This window comes from Neopsephotus bourkii, unplaced genomic scaffold (genome assembly GCF_033783945.1).
Source record: "Neopsephotus bourkii isolate Nb327-2 ecotype Australia unplaced genomic scaffold, CSIRO-AGI_Nbou_v1 NB_1825, whole genome shotgun sequence".
Lineage (NCBI taxonomy): Eukaryota > Metazoa > Chordata > Aves > Psittaciformes > Psittacidae > Neopsephotus > Neopsephotus bourkii.
The window spans coordinates 10,208,209-10,223,869 of NW_026902298.1; the positions used below are offsets into that span (position 1 = coordinate 10,208,209).

Sequence of the window (15,661 nt, forward strand, 5' to 3'; positions counted from 1 at the left end):
TGGGGAGGGACTCCTCATTAGGGACTGTTAGTGATAGGACAAGGGATAATGGGTTAAAACTTAAACAGGGGAAGTTTAGACTGGATATAAGGAAGAAGTTCTTTACTGTAAGGGTGGTGAGGCACTGGAATGGGTTGCCCAGGGAAGTTGTGAATGCTCCATCCCTGGCAGTGTTCAAGTCCAGGCTGGACAGAGCCTTGAGTGAGATGTTTTAGTGTGAGGTGTCCCAGCCCATGGCAGGGGGGTTGGAACTTGATGATCTTAAGGTCCTTTCCAACCCAGACTATTCTATGATTCTGTGGCAGCAGATAGTAGAAACAGTTTTACACAGAAACTGATAGCTACAAGTCTTATGATGATGTGGAAACCAACGGAAGACTAAATGCTTGTTACAGTCATAGTGAGAATAATGGTTCTCACCCTCAAAAGTGGTATTAAGAAAACATAGAGCTGTGGTACACTCATGTTTATACATACTTGCATTGCAGTTCCAATTGATAACTGCATAATAAATTATAAACAGGATACAATCACAGTCTTTATTCTATTCATGTGAAGGCAGCATTTAATAATTCAATTTAATTATTTTTAATACGTTTAAATGACTGTTGCAGAGCATTTTTAGATTAATTTTGAGGTAATCTTTTTCCTCTACTGTAGCTCCCCCAGATACATCCCTGTTTACTTACCAGATTAGCCAGTTTGTCTAGAATATCATTTATTTGCTGGCTGTGCACCAACCCAATATGTGACTTCCCCATCAGACGACGCACCTTTTTCCTAATATCATTCTTGTTCACCTGGAGGGCAAATATCAAGACAGTTACAGACTCTTCTCTACTCACAGGTGCCACCTCCTATCTACCAAAATCAACATATCTCATTTTCCATTGCTAAGGCAGCGAAACAACTGCTCGCCAGCTCAGTCATGCTAGGATCTCTTTAGTTCAGCTGTACAAGCACAAGCTGTGCACACACTAATTTTCCCAGCTATTGGGCAATTGATACTGTGCACAACAGATTTCCTGCCTTAGTCTTGAAAAAGAGCATCAATTCCACTACCTGCACTTCCAACAACTGACATCAAAACCCTCAGTTCTCCATGTTGCCACTTACATGATGAGTGCTATCTGCCAGGCTAGCTTCTCCACCTCTTCCTCTGCAAAGAGTTGATTCAGTCAACTCTGCAGCCCTCAGCATAAGAAATACTGACACAGAGGCATGACATCTTTGACAATTCTCAGTCTTTCATGATCTGTTTCTCAGTCACTAGGCCAGGGCTCTAACAAACAATTGCAAATAGTCCCCAGACAGCAGCAGAATCCTCCTACGATGAGCTGCAGGGAAGCTCAGAGCAAAACATTTCTGCCTCAGGAGCACTTTCAAAAGGCTATTATGAATGTCAGCCATGGATACTAAAGGCTTCAAGACAGTAAACTCATGCTTCGGTGCTGACTTCAAGCTGGATCAGACATTCTTTTTAATCCTATTGTGATTATGGCTTAATGCTATGAAACATACGAAACAAACTCAAACTCCTTTCTTCCTTTAACAAGAGTTCTTTGCAGTTGAAAGAAAACACTGTATTTTTCAGGAATTTTTAGGTAAAAACTACTAGGCTTTGCTATCCCAAACCAAAAAAATGAAATATATACCAAGGTGTTGGGTTTGGAGGATTATGCTTCCCTGGACAGCTCAGAAGAATTCACCTCTCTAGTAACAGAAGGCCTTCCAACTTTGCAGTTTCTACTAGAAGCTGCCCTAAGATAAGATACCTTGGGTACAGTCTTTAGCTTCTTAAAGCTTTCACACTAACTGCTTAAAAAAATCCTACATACAAATAATATGCATCACATTCTAGATCCACCACTTTCCATCCCAAAACTGATAGTGTGGAGCAGGGAGGATAAGTAACCATGACAATAACAAACAATCCCTCCAACCAACAACAAAACCACCCCACAACCCTTGTTTTGCCCAGCTGTTCATCCCATCCTCACTCCTGAGCATCTCTGACGATGCCCTGAAAACTGTTGCGCTGGACAGCACACTGCACCAAATCTGCTACAGGCAAAACTAATGCACCTAAGCTGGCTCTAAATGTAGCAAGAATTTTAGGAGACAGATCTTCCAGTGACTTTGAGGGAGGGTTTGGACTACCTAACAAATCATTCAGACTAAAACAAGTATAAGTAGCCATCTGCAGCATTAAGGAGTATACAGACAGCCCACTGAATGAGGAAGTGGGCTGCTTACCAGAAATAGCAAATTTCATGTTATTGATACACATATTCACAATCTGCCCATGTTTGGAATTTGCAGCTGTGAGGAAATCAGATTAGAAGATGCCCTCCATTTAATTTCTAACTCATACTCTTAAAAAGAAGAATGGCTACTGAAGTTACTGGTAGAAATAATACACTTCTATTTTAAATGGCAAGGTATATTCATACCCATGGCATTAGAACATAGGCACAGACTGCACAAACTCAGACAAGATCTCTCAAAGAACCTGCAGGTACTGAAGCCATTTTTTCATTAAGATTAGGAGATGCTTAGAACATTCTTTTTTACTTCACTGTTCTGAGCTCCATGGACAAAGATGCATAGTTTCAAGACAACATCAACAAAATATTCTGCTTAAACCTGAGCAGTGATCTATTAAAGAGAAAGAAGTCACCTTTATCATAAGCATATAAGCAATCATATTATGCAGCAGTGTGGCCAACAAGCGGTCCTCATCATCCTCCAAACGCTTTCGATCGTGTTCTCCCAGGGAAAGATACCTGCAAGAAGAGCTAGATCTGAAACAGACTCAAAGGCACTAGCAGTGTGCTTTGGTGAATTAGATATTTACAAGTATAACATGATATAAATGATTAGATATTTACAAATAGAGCACTATTTGTAAAGTGTATGGCAAATAAAACACAAAGCCGAATGGGCATTTCCCAATAAACCACTGAGATCATTAATTAAACATTCCCATTAATTATTAACTGGTTGAAGTACATAACATCTGCTCAGTTGGAAAGCTTTCAGTAATCCGCTGGGCTTATCCATTTCCTGGATCAGTCACAGCTCCATGAAAATTGCACCTGCCAGTAGAGGAACACTGAAATTCAGTATAAGAGCTACCTGCCTTCAGAGCTTAAATACAGCTGCAAGGCAGGAGTGAACTGATGAAGGAAGCGCACAGGCACTCTCTTCTTCCAGAAAGGTACCAGTACATGGTGGAAAAAAACAGTTTTCAAACTATCACAAGCTCCTATTTTGGCTTCCAGATGCCATGTTACATGATAGCATAGAATCATAGAATAGTTAGAGATGATAAGGGTTCTGGAGCACCTCCCATATGAAGATTGACTGAGAAAGTTGGGAATGTTCAGCCTGGAGAAGAGAAGGCTGTGTGGAGACCTCATAGCAGCCTTCCAGTATCTGAAGGGGGCCTATAGGGATGCTGGGGATGGACTCTTCATTAGGGACTGTACTGGTAGGACAAGGGGTAATGGGTTAAAACTTAAACAGGGGAAGTTTAGATTGGATATAAGGAGGAAATTCTTTCCTGTTAGAGTGGTGAGGCACTGGAATGGGTTGCCCAGGGAGGTTGTGAATGCTCCATCCCTGGCAGTTTTCAAGGCCAGGTTGGACGAGGCCTTAGGTGATATGGTTTAGAGCGAGGTGTCCCTCCCCATGGCAGGGGGGTTGGAACTTGATGATCTTAAGGTCCTTTCCAACCCTAACTATTCTATGATTCTATGATTCTATGATTTAAGGGTGCAGGCAGTACAGCTGCAGGTGGCAGATGGAGCAGGGAATGACCAGAGCTAAGGGGGTGGAAAAAAGCAAACAAACAGGTAGTGAAGTTCAGCATCTTAAAAGTAGCTCAGCTTTAATCAACCACATGGATATTTCTAGAGAGTGGTTCCCTATTTGGCTTTTTGTTTCTTTTAACTACAAACTGTGTAGTAAAAACACCTGTAAGTGACTTTGCATTTTGAGAAAACTCAAGATGCAATCCCTGAAGACATTTCACTCTCTCACTTTATGTCAACACACTGATCATCTTCCTTTATTCCAGAATATAGTCATCCTGCCACATAAATCTCTTGCTTTACTACTGATCTAGCCTATTCCATCCTTTCATATTGTGATTGTGCTTACATTACCCATTTCTCATGAAGTCTCACCTCTCCACAAGAGTTAAAAAAAAATACATGTTGCAGCTGAAGACACGATTTCAGCATCAGGAGGTACCAGCTGACAGACAAAACACTCACTCGGGAATGGTGAGGCACAGTGACAAGGTTCACAAAGTGACAATAATATGTTCAGCAGAATTTAAATTAGTATGTTATCAATTTTTATACTATTTCACCCCCAGTGCAACGAGGGAAAGAGGTCTGCTAAAGAACTTTACCTGTCAATCATCTCCTGAGGTCCCTGGTCCATCCCCATTCCTTCCCTCTCTAACATCACAGCATCCAAAAAGGCATCTTCCCAGAACTGCATCTGGTCCCACAGAGTTGAACGTTCTTTGCCTGTGCAATGTATACAAAAAATGAGCATTTATTCCACTTACTCCAGCTAAATACCTGAATTCCTGTTTCTTCCCACTCCTTGAAAATACCACAAATCAACACACAAGTAATCCTTTTTAAAAAAAAAGGTTACTTTTAAACCACAACCAATATCACAGCTGATACTGTGGTTTAAAAATGCATAAAAGAGAAGACATCTCTCTCATGCTACTTCATAGCATAATCTTTTCAAGCCCTTACACAAAAGTTCCTCTCATCTCTATTCTTTAAGGAATATATCTTCTTTCATATACTGTTAGCACTACCCAAGGGAGACAGGAGTATCTCACACACACACAGATCACAGCAAACACACAGAGAAGTGGAAAGACAAGATTATTACTCATAGAGAAGGTTTCCATTGCAGCATCCTCTAACTGGTCCCAGACAGATCCTTTATCCCTACCTGCAGCATTCGAAGCAGGTAGGAACGGTAAGTGGAAAGGATGAAAAAACACAGGAAGAGAGAGCTCTTGATTAACAGCAAGTCCAGATGAAATACATTGCAAAAAAGTCAATATACTCCTAATCCAAGGATACACTCAAAGGCCATTAGCATTCTAATATATTCTGTTCAATGACTTAAACTGAAGGATCCTTTTTTCAAGATCAATGCCTAGCTAAATAAGTTCTTCAACCCTTTTTCCAGCAGCTTAAAGAATTGATATGCAAAACCAGCAAGAGACTTGGACAAACTACATTCTATGCAAAGTACACCACTCACACCCATCTCCTCATATACTTATTCAATTTCCGCAGCAAATCTTTGGCTTTACTCTGAGTGGCCTCATGCATCCTCCTATTCTAACAGAATAGACAACACTAAGTGGTTAAAAACAGCCCCTGGGAATGTAAAATTCCAGTCTGCCCCAGACATGGCTCCACCTGAACTTCAGTCTAAAACATCCTGTCCATGCAAAAAGAAAATAATTTACCCAAAAGTCCTTCATAGAGATAGACACGTTGGTTTCCATCCTCTGGAGCTCTCCCTGGAGTGCTGCCTTTGCTGTCCTTCACACTCTGCTTCACGTTGTGAGACTTTGCCTGAAAATAACACAAGAGGCGTCAGGCAATTTAACTCATTGCTCTGCAGGACTGTTTTCTGCAGGCCTCTGTTGTGCTCAGTGGATGCAGTTTGCAAGCTTCACTTCATGGATGCTTCTCCCACAAACATTCACAAAACAAACAAATCACTCTGTTCAAAGAGCACAGTAATACACTTGGAGAGTATTTAAAAGTTATGATTACACTTCAAACAGCTTCTGAACCTATAACAGGTCATCCCTTTCCTGTATCAAATAGCTGCTCCTAAGAAACAGGGAATCTGTCCCTTGCTATTTAGGTACAGTCAAACAGCGCTCCTTGATGTTGCTTTGCCTCTGAAAGGCAATTAAACATCCATGTGGTTGAGAAAAATATTGAATGAGGGGGAATTAGACACTGTTAAAGCCTGTAACATGCAAGATGTGAATCTACTATTCTCAGAGCCATGTATTGCATGGAAAAAGAAGAAAGGTACATGGATCCATATAAAATTACATCTTTAATATTTTAATATTGTAAATCACTGCTGATTAACCTGTAGAAAAGAATCAGACATCCTCTTCTATACATGCACACATATTGAAGTGATTACTGGAAATAAGAGATTTAATAAAAATAGATATAATTAAAAGCAAACAACCAAACAAAAACAATACATAAAAATAAAAAAGGGAAGTCTCAATGCCCTTACAAAGATGGAGCTGGTAGCAGAGTTTGTCTCAATTTCACTGTCTGACACAGTGCCTCTGGATCCGGCCAAATTGCCACCATTTTCTACACTGGGGCCATCACCAGCATTGCTGCTCAAGTCACTGTCTGCTCCTAATGTCTCTCCGGAACTGTTACTAACCTGTGGAGAAAAATAAAGCAATTACCTTCAACAGACAAAGACACTGAAGAGAGAAAAGATGTAAAATGTTTCTTCTTCAGGCACAAAACAAGCAGCAGTACAGCAGAAGGCCACATTTGCCTTTCTCCTTCAGTAACATCATCTTTATTAAATCCTACTCTGCAGAGAAAGATGAAGAGAGATTCAGAAAGCCCTTTTGGGAAGGGGCTGTTAGATTGGAAGAACTGCTCAGAATGGTTTAGATTGGAAGGGATCTGTTAAGATCACCTAAAGACAAGACCTCCTGCTTAAGCAGGGTCAACAAGAGTATGCTACTGAGGACCATGTGTAGTCAGGTTAGTAAAACCTCCACAGATGGAGAATCCACAGTATCTCTGGGCAAACAGCTACGCTGTTTTGATGACCCTCAAACTAAAAAAGGGTTTTTTTGTGTTCAGGTGGAATTTCCTGCGCTTTAATTTTTGTGTTGGAACTTTCTGAGCTCGGAGGAGGGCATACTTGAGTATTAACCTGCTCTTCTAGACACCTCTTCTATCTGGTGCAGTATCCAATAGAATACAGTGTTCACTGGAGAAAGACAGGCTGCGAAAAGACCCTGGAAAGCCAGACATTCACAGGTATTCAGCAGGTTTGAGAGATGGAAAATAACAAAAAGGACAGTTCCAGTTTTGTCCCTGGACTAATCTGTGTCAGAAGGTAGGGAGAAGGCTCATTCTCTTTTTACTGAATGCATTGGTGCTACCTTTCCCTCTAGGGCCTATACTTGTCCAGAAAGCAAGCAAACATTATTTGATATGATTCAAGTACTTTAAGGTAATACATCAGAAAGTTTATTCTTGTTTTGCTCTCTTTTTGTGCTCTCAATTTAAACATTGGTCTTTATAGATGGTTTATACACAACTAAGGCATATTTATAGAATTATTGCAATCCACCAGTTCCATAAATACACTAATACGTAGGAATATTTAACATCAAAAAGCACCAAATATGAAGGATGCAAAACAAAGCACTATGTTCTGACACCCATGCTTGCCACACACCCAAAGATCTGGAGAAAGAACTCACAGACATACGTTATGCATGCATGACAGTATGCAGCCATACCACACAGAATGTAGGCATGAAGTGTCCTCCCCCACTTTAGCAAGCAATGACTTAAGATTTCACTTTGGCCACATCCTACCACTGTGCTGACTTCAGAATCCTGGCTTGTACTTCGGACCATAACTGTTGGTCCTCCACCAGGAAGCGAGTCGAAATCACTCTTCTGCAAGCAATACACAGGACAGGAAGAAAAGTCACATTAGTTTTTATCACAGGGAGAGAATATCCCATTCCTCTGGATCTTGAATCACACTCCTTGCACTCCCCTGGTATAATTAGCCAGCTAAATTGAGATTACTGCCTGCATGTCAGAAAGATCACAGGGTCATGGAATCATAGAATCAGCCAGGTTGGAAAAGACCTTTAAGATCATCAAGTCCAACCATTACCCCAGCACTGCCAAGGCCACCCCTAAATCATGTCACTGAGGGCCTCATCTACACTTTTTTATGTAGCTTCATCTACATCTACAGTTTTTGAACACTTCCCAGAACGGTGGCTCCACCACTGCCCGGGGCAGCCTGTTCCAATGCCTCTCTGTGAAGAAATGGTTCCTAATATCCGATCTAATATCCAAACCAGGAAACAGGGAAGGCATTTTACATAATGAGCCTTTCAAGAATTCTCAAACCTGAGAAGTCAAATCCTTTTGCTTACCACATAAATAAAGCAAGCATAGGAGCCACTGACCTGAGAACCTGAGGCCAAACTGAGGCCACTGTCTGCACTGATTTGGGATTTCTTCTCATCCGTTTCTCCCAAATCAAAGTGCTTCACACCTTCTGGTCCTGAACAAAGGAAAAAGTAAACCATTACTGTACCAAGAAAGAACACTACGGCAGAAAGCAGTTGACAGACTGAAAGCAGGAACAGTACCAAGAAAACCAATTTGGTTTCTCATTCCTTGGATTTAATTACTTTTTTTTATTCCTTGGTACTGTGAACAACAAGGCCAGCAGGACATATCTGCCATTCTTCAAAAGTTAATTTGAATTCAAATACTCCAAAGGCATAGTCCAGGAATGACTGTCACTAAACAGTACCTTGTTAGTCATTCAAGAGAGGAAACAGGACACACAAAGGTCAAGTAGCTTCCAGGTACAAAATAAAAAACCATGCAGAGCAGTTGCCATTCAACTCTAGGAAGCCACTTCCTTTATTCTTGGTAAAATAAAGGACACCTAAAATCAAAACAGCTAATTGGCTCCAAGTCTTGGACTGAGTTTGTTAGGTTGCCTGCAACAACTATCTCCAATCAGGCAACACAAGGCAACGACTTAAGAAGCCACAATTGGTGTTACACCAGTAAGAATGTCAAGACAGAAGCTTGGATGATGCTGTACTTCACAACACTCTCCAATTACATTAACAAATGGCTCTCCAGAGTTGACAGCCACACAGGTCAGTAGTGAGAGGGGGAATCAGCAAGCATTAAGTCATGCATTCATTAACCCGCCAATCTGAAACAAAGAAAGGGAACAAGGACAGAGAACTTTATGTTCAATTTCCCATGCAGTTCTAGAATCACATCATCTATTGTCCTCTGATGGGATGGCAGAAGGAAAAAAGAATGATGGATAGGTAGAGCCTGAAAAGAAACTTGGATAAGCACTGAATGAGCTAAATAACAAGGCAAAGAAAGAATGTGTTACAGACTGTACACAGAATGTCACTACTCTCAGAGAGGGGAAGAGGCTGAATGCAACAATTCTGCCATATCCATATCTGCCAACTATTCAGTAACAGGAAGACATGATCAGCAGCTGCAATATTTGCATTATATACCCATGACTATATCCAGTATTTCTAAGCAAACTAAGCCACTGATCACAACAACCTGGAAATTATGAGCATGTTTGTATTATATGTAATATTAGAGAGGGTAAGACAGTGAAAAGGAAAGAAAAAGGGAAGGGAGGAGAGAGAGAGAGAAGGATAATATACAAAGATTTGTGGGAGTGAATTTGAGATGGTATGTAAACTCATGAATAGCAAAGCCATAAGCGGGCTGTGCAGACCATACCAACTTACTACTTGACCATCAATTCTCCATTTGAAGTGTTTTACAGAAAGTGTTCTTCATTTGTTATAGTATTCTGCCTCTAAATCCATATCTTAGTTACTGTAAATCAAATCAAAGATTCTAACAAAGAGAAAGTATAAACCAAATTTACAAGAAAAAAAGGAAAATAACTAAAAGTATCCTTTTTAAGAATTTGGAATCTAATTTTCCAATATATTCCAATATTCCAATATATTCCAGTAATACACACTGCTCACCTGTAGAGGTTTACTTGCACTCATTCGAAGGCCACCATTGCTAGTTCTGAATAATGATGCAGACACAAGTTTTACATCTCACTGCTACCGCAGAAATACTAAACTGCAGCTGTCTGGTTTTAGCAATTTAAGAGCTCCCTGTCCAAACACATAATTCAGATAGATTTCTGGCAATTTGACTTTTAAAGCAAGTGCAACTGACTGAAGCAGTTCAGGGGTTTGACAGTGGGGCAATAGTGGCAACTGAGTTCAAGGAGCGCAATAACCACAATCACATCGTTGTCACTCTAGATTTATAGGCACTTACAAACCTTCCCTTCCCTTCTTTATGGAGTTGTATGTCCAACACATATAAAACACCTAAACCTCAATCTACCCAAAAGGCCCAGTTTGGGTGAGTAGGGGCATGCATGTGCTATGTGTGTCCCACACACACTCCTGCTTTAGCAGAAAGCAGATCACATGTGGTAAGCTGTACTGCAGAGCTGCCCCATTTTTGTCATTCTCTCTGAACTAACTCCAGGTGCTCATTTGTACTTAAGTATGGTACCTGAGGAGCCTAAAACTGAGGTAGCAAATCCAGGCCAAGTCAGAACGTCAGGAATTTTCACCCATTCATCTTAGCTATTAACCCTCCCAAACCCTCAGCCTGTAAAAGGGGCACCAGCTTTGCAAAGCAGAAACTACACTTCTGTTAGGAAACACCTACCACATCACAGTTGTTATAAACTAGCTACTGTCCTGTCAGACGTGCTTATTTACAACAGCAATAACCAAAAGGGCAAAACCTTGTACTATAGCTGCAGGTAATATATAATCAATGATTTATTCAACGAAGTATTTCAGTAGATGTTAAGATTTGTGTAGATTCAGGCTACTATTTCCACTCTGCAAACAGCCTCACACTCTTTAATAATACTTAATAATAATTCTTTTAATATGGCATATAAAAACCAAAATCAGGTTGATTCCTTATTATGAGTCTATTATACTAAATACAATTCTTCACATACACCTTCTCTCTCCCCCTCAAAAGTATTTCTTTTTGCAGACTGACTGCGGTCCTAAACTGTTCATGAGTGATGCCAGGAAACAAAATTTGTTATCCCATGGCTTGAAAGAACAGAGAATTCTTCACACCAGTAACATTAAATCAATCTATTCATGTCAAAGACTTAAGCAAAAAGGGTCTTTAAGAAAGGAGAAGGAGTATCTTAAAATCCTTCATAAATATCTGATATGATGAGGATGCAGAATATCTGCTTCCCCTTCTTTGAAGAAGGCAACATTTGGGGAAGGAAAAAAAGAAAAGAAAAAGGAAAAAAGAAAAAAAAAAGAAGATACATTTGAACACAATTTCCCTGGGGCAAACAGATCGGTTTGGTCTCCTCTATAATGCAGGCTTTCTTGGTACCCTTTGTCGTGGTGGGTGTAAAAACTGTGTGCCAGAGATGCAAGCTCACCCTTCACCTGGGGAGTTGGCAGTTATGGGGAGGCTGGAGGAGTCAGTTTCTATGGTTTTTAAATTCCTTACTCGTTTTTTCCAAAGCTTTTTGCTTTTTCACTTCCTGGTGCTTGTTCCACAATTCTACCCAAGATGCATTGAAAGCAGGAGAGAAAGAGAAAGAGTCAGCAGCTGGTCAGACAGGTGAAAATGGGGACAAAAAATGGAAACAAAAAGCCCACCCCTTTCATCTCAAAGGAAAAAAGAAAAGGAAATTCCCAACAACTGCTGAGTGGAGAGTTCATTAACACCATTTTACAGGAAATCAGTGCTAGGTATCGAGCACTGATCGAGCATCATCTCTCATTTATGGTGTTCAAATGTAGAGAGATGACTTCATACCAACTATGGAAAACCAGCTATTATGAACACATATAACACAATTAATCACCTTTCCTGAGAAAGGCCTTTGAGACTGTCAGTTATTCCTCACAAATGTAGGCATCACAGAAGCTCTGATTAACAGAAACATTTTCATGTCCTCATCTTGTATAATTGAAAGGAAAAGGCACAAAACCAGCAGCAGAAATTCCAAGAAAATTAAAAAGTGTAAATTAACACAATATTTAACCAATATTATAGCTTAAAAAAAATACCACAAAGTTTACAAGTACAAGAAGTTACTTTGTCCTGACAGCATTCACAATAACTGCTTGGCTCTGCCTATCAACTAGTCCTACATGGAAAAAGCTGAATTTCTCTGCATCCACTTGCTCCTATCAGGGTATAAAGAATGGAAAATAGGGAAGAAGAAGAAGAAAATGAACAAAATATCAGTCATGCTTAATGCCAAATTCCAAAATCCAAGTTAGGTCACAGCACTGCAACTGAGTCAAGGAATTCCATAAGAGGATACAATGCAGAGAAAAGAGAAAATGCCTGAAGTCTACATGCACCATTTTCATTTGAAGCTTAGCCCTGAGACAAATCATAATGAGGCCCTTCCATTTTCCTATCACATTCCTCAACCCTCTGAACTGAAGTCATCTTTTCTGCTCAGAAACATCAGATCATTCAAGGTGCTGGCCTGTTGGCCAAAGGAAACGTTACAAACTGACATGCAGAACTGACTGAGTGCTGTGGACTGTCCTATCCCACTAGTGTTTTTAATGGTGCAGAGGGAAATACTCTTGGAATCTAAAAGTGGCAAAGGGAAGGAAAGGGAAGCATATTGTTCTTCTACTGCTCTCTAAGGAAAATTACTGAGCAAATAAAAGGTCACTTACAGCATGTCAGAAACCCATCTCACCCTGCAGGTGGCAGAAATTAGGGCAAGACAGGCTCTAGAAAAGTTCTATTGAGCAAAATCTCTACTGTGGAAAGAAATACATAAAATAAAAGGAATGAGTCAAAATTGTGGAGGAAAGCTCCACAGCTTTAGATGTATCAGGAGCAAGGCAAAGGTAGCAAAGGAGACAGCTAGAAAAACAGCTGCCAGCCAACTGATTTCTGTATCTGCTTCACGATTGATGGATGTTCCTTCAACTTTCGTAAGTACACAGATGGACAGGATAAAATTGCTTTTGGATCCAAACAGCATCCTATAGGCTTATCTAGCTGGGGACAGTGCCACAGATAACAGTCTCTTTAAGATGTACTGAATTTGGTTTCTGAAAGGGCTTTGAAAACACCTAGCCTCTGAAGTGCTCAGTCCATCAGGCCTTACTATAAAAAGCCAGAATAACTACCATTAAATCACTTTTAGCTGACTTGCCTGATAAGTCAGGGTAGAGTATATCCTAGCACATTAAAAACAGTCTACTTAGTCAAGTAAGAGAAGGAAAACCTCAAGTAAACTCAGGGGCATAAAATATTGTGCCTGACTTTGTTACATGAGCCTGAACTAAACAGGACAGCAGGTCTAAGATGGATCTGATGCAGACAAAGTAGGTAGCACAATCTTTTCTGCTTCAGAAAGTGTCAAAACGGAGTGATTTGCCAGCATTAAATAATTCTTTTAAGACTAGTACTAGAGACTTCAGGAAGCACTGACTTTTCTGCAAGTATGTAATAAACCAAACAAATCACTATTAACTGTCAACGTTAAGGCCACCAGCCTCCTAACAAAAAAGGCCAACACTCCAAGTCATGACCATGAATCTTGGAAGACAAGAACTCCAGAAGCAAACAAGTAAGTGGTGATCTTTCAGGAAATAAAGTATCAGAAGCATCATCTTCACAATGAATTTCCTAGCTAAGCAATTAGGTATTAAAGCATAGCCAAGACCAATCCTCAATGGATACAAATCCATCACTCTTCACCTCAAACCCAGGAATTTTGAATACCAACAGCCTTCCTTGTTACAAGGGAGCATCCTACATACTTCAGAGGTACAGAAGAAACTATAAACCTAAAAAAGGAACAAGCAGGAACATATCCACCCTGAACTTTGGAAAACCGTGACCCTCCTGGTCATTGTTGCTGTAGTACAAGGAAACTGAACACATTCAGCTACCATTTTCTAGATCTCAGAGATGCAGATACACCAACATGCACTTTGTGTATGACTATTGCACACAGCACTGTACACGATCTTACTCCACATGCTCATGACTTACTTTCCATTCTAGTATTTCCTCTTGTAACTAGGTCAAAAGGGTAGCAGCTCAATTTTATTCTGTTCATACCTGTCAGCACCTTCCCAACCTCATACAATCAAGGGACTGCTGAGGTTCAAAGGGATCTCTGAAGATCATCTAGTCAAACCTCCCTGCATAAAGCAGGGTCAGCTGGAGCAGGGTGCCAAAGGACCGCATCCAGTCAGGTGTCCACTACCTCCACACATGGAGAATCCAAAACCTTTCCAGGCAACCTGCTCCAGTGCTGCATCATCTTTGGTAAAAAACATTTTGTTTCCTGTTTAAACGGAATTAGTTACAAACACTTCATTTCAGCAATGTGTAACTGTTTACCAAATGCTTCTTTAGGAAAGAAGTTAGCTTGAATGAGAGTCTGCATTTCACTACAGGAGGAATTTCAGCCTACCCATGACTAACTCTGGCCCTGTATATCCAAAGTACTGTCTTATACTGAAGCTTCCATAACAGACCATAAAGGAATTATAACAGCCAAGCAGCTTTAAATTCTTTTCCTACAATATGAGAGAAATTCCCTTTACTTCTTGATTTCAAGGGTCAGATGAACATGGACACTACATGTTCTTTTGCAGGCATTTCTTCAAGACTGACTTACACACTAGTCCGTGGCTTTTGGTGACAGACAAAACCAGTTAGGAATAAAAGCTTCATTAAAAAAATCACTGAACCTTTCAAACTTTGATCAGTTTGGTAAAACCGTACCTTTCCTACAATTTAATTCTAGAGAAGATGAGTGGAAATCATTAGAGCATCAGAACCATCAACAGGAATGTACTTGTTGCCTGCCCTTGAAGACTGCAAGTTGTTTAAGGATAATATTCTGGCAACAGTAGTTAACGTTGCCATGTTACTAAGTAGTAATAAGTAGCACTTATATTGAAAAGAACTCCTTATAATGCTTCACAACACCGACTGCCTGATCTCTGTGGTTTCCATTTCTATGAGGCTTTAGTTTTATCTGAGGGAAAGAAGCAATCTCAGCAATCCAACCAAAAGACCTCTCTTTGTTCTTTAACAGAACCCTGGCCTAGCATCTGTTCTATTCTCAGCTGCGTCAGAAGCATACCTTCCTTTTCCCCTTTTTACAGAAAAGAAATAAAGCACTCAGAGCAAACAAACCCACTACACTCAAGTGCTGGAAATCGGAACCTCTTTTAGCTCCCTGATTGATTGTCAAATAGAGTGCAAGACTGGCTCCTGAGCAACTGCCTCCATAGATTACCTCTTGAAACATGAAAGAAAATCAAGTCAGAGGGGTTCAGTATCAGTTCAGAAGGACTCAGCACCACTCAGCCTGAAGCTGTTAAAGGGGTATAAAGATGAATGTCTGCATTCCTGCCACGTATTCCCTTGTCTTATGCCACGTACTGCAGACACAGCCTGACAGTAGCACACTGCTTTTAGGCTTTTAGAAAATTAATCCTTCATACAATGATTCCATTAAAAAGTTACTTTAAAATATAAGAAGCTTATTCTTACAGGTTATAAGAAGGAATGTCTAAAATTCAACATGACTTATTTTTGGAGTTGAGAAAGAATTTCTCTCATAAAACTTACCCCTAACTGTTTCTCAGACATAAGGAAAAGCTATGCCAGCTAAGAAATTAGACTGGGAAAACTTCCAGTGACCAGCCTAGTAGATGCTGTTTAGAAGGACACGCATTCTATTTGCTGTTGCATAGAAGGAAGATCCATCAGTC

General features: G+C 40.2%; 1 protein-coding gene across 24 annotated transcripts in view; it reads right to left on the minus strand.

Annotated features, from left to right (window-relative positions):
- MADD (MAP kinase activating death domain) overlaps nucleotides 1-15,661 on the minus strand; it is a 71,647-nt gene that overhangs the window by 16,736 nt on the left and 39,250 nt on the right. For 12 of the 24 annotated variants that reach the window (XM_061343467.1, XM_061343473.1, XM_061343480.1 and 9 more), the window contains 9 exons: nucleotides 11,394-11,447; nucleotides 8,270-8,367; nucleotides 7,659-7,742; nucleotides 6,316-6,474; nucleotides 5,516-5,624; nucleotides 4,924-4,986; nucleotides 4,421-4,541; nucleotides 2,681-2,786; nucleotides 690-800 (listed from right to left, as the gene is read on the minus strand). In XM_061343467.1, the coding sequence (XP_061199451.1) occupies nucleotides 690-800; nucleotides 2,681-2,786; nucleotides 4,421-4,541; nucleotides 4,924-4,986; nucleotides 5,516-5,624; nucleotides 6,316-6,474; nucleotides 7,659-7,742; nucleotides 8,270-8,367; nucleotides 11,394-11,447 (905 nt within the window). The remainder of the gene's footprint in view (nucleotides 1-689; nucleotides 801-2,680; nucleotides 2,787-4,420; nucleotides 4,542-4,923; nucleotides 4,987-5,515; nucleotides 5,625-6,315; nucleotides 6,475-7,658; nucleotides 7,743-8,269; nucleotides 8,368-11,393; nucleotides 11,448-15,661) is intronic. The other 12 variants (XM_061343469.1, XM_061343487.1, XM_061343484.1 and 9 more) reach the window with 3 other exon arrangements.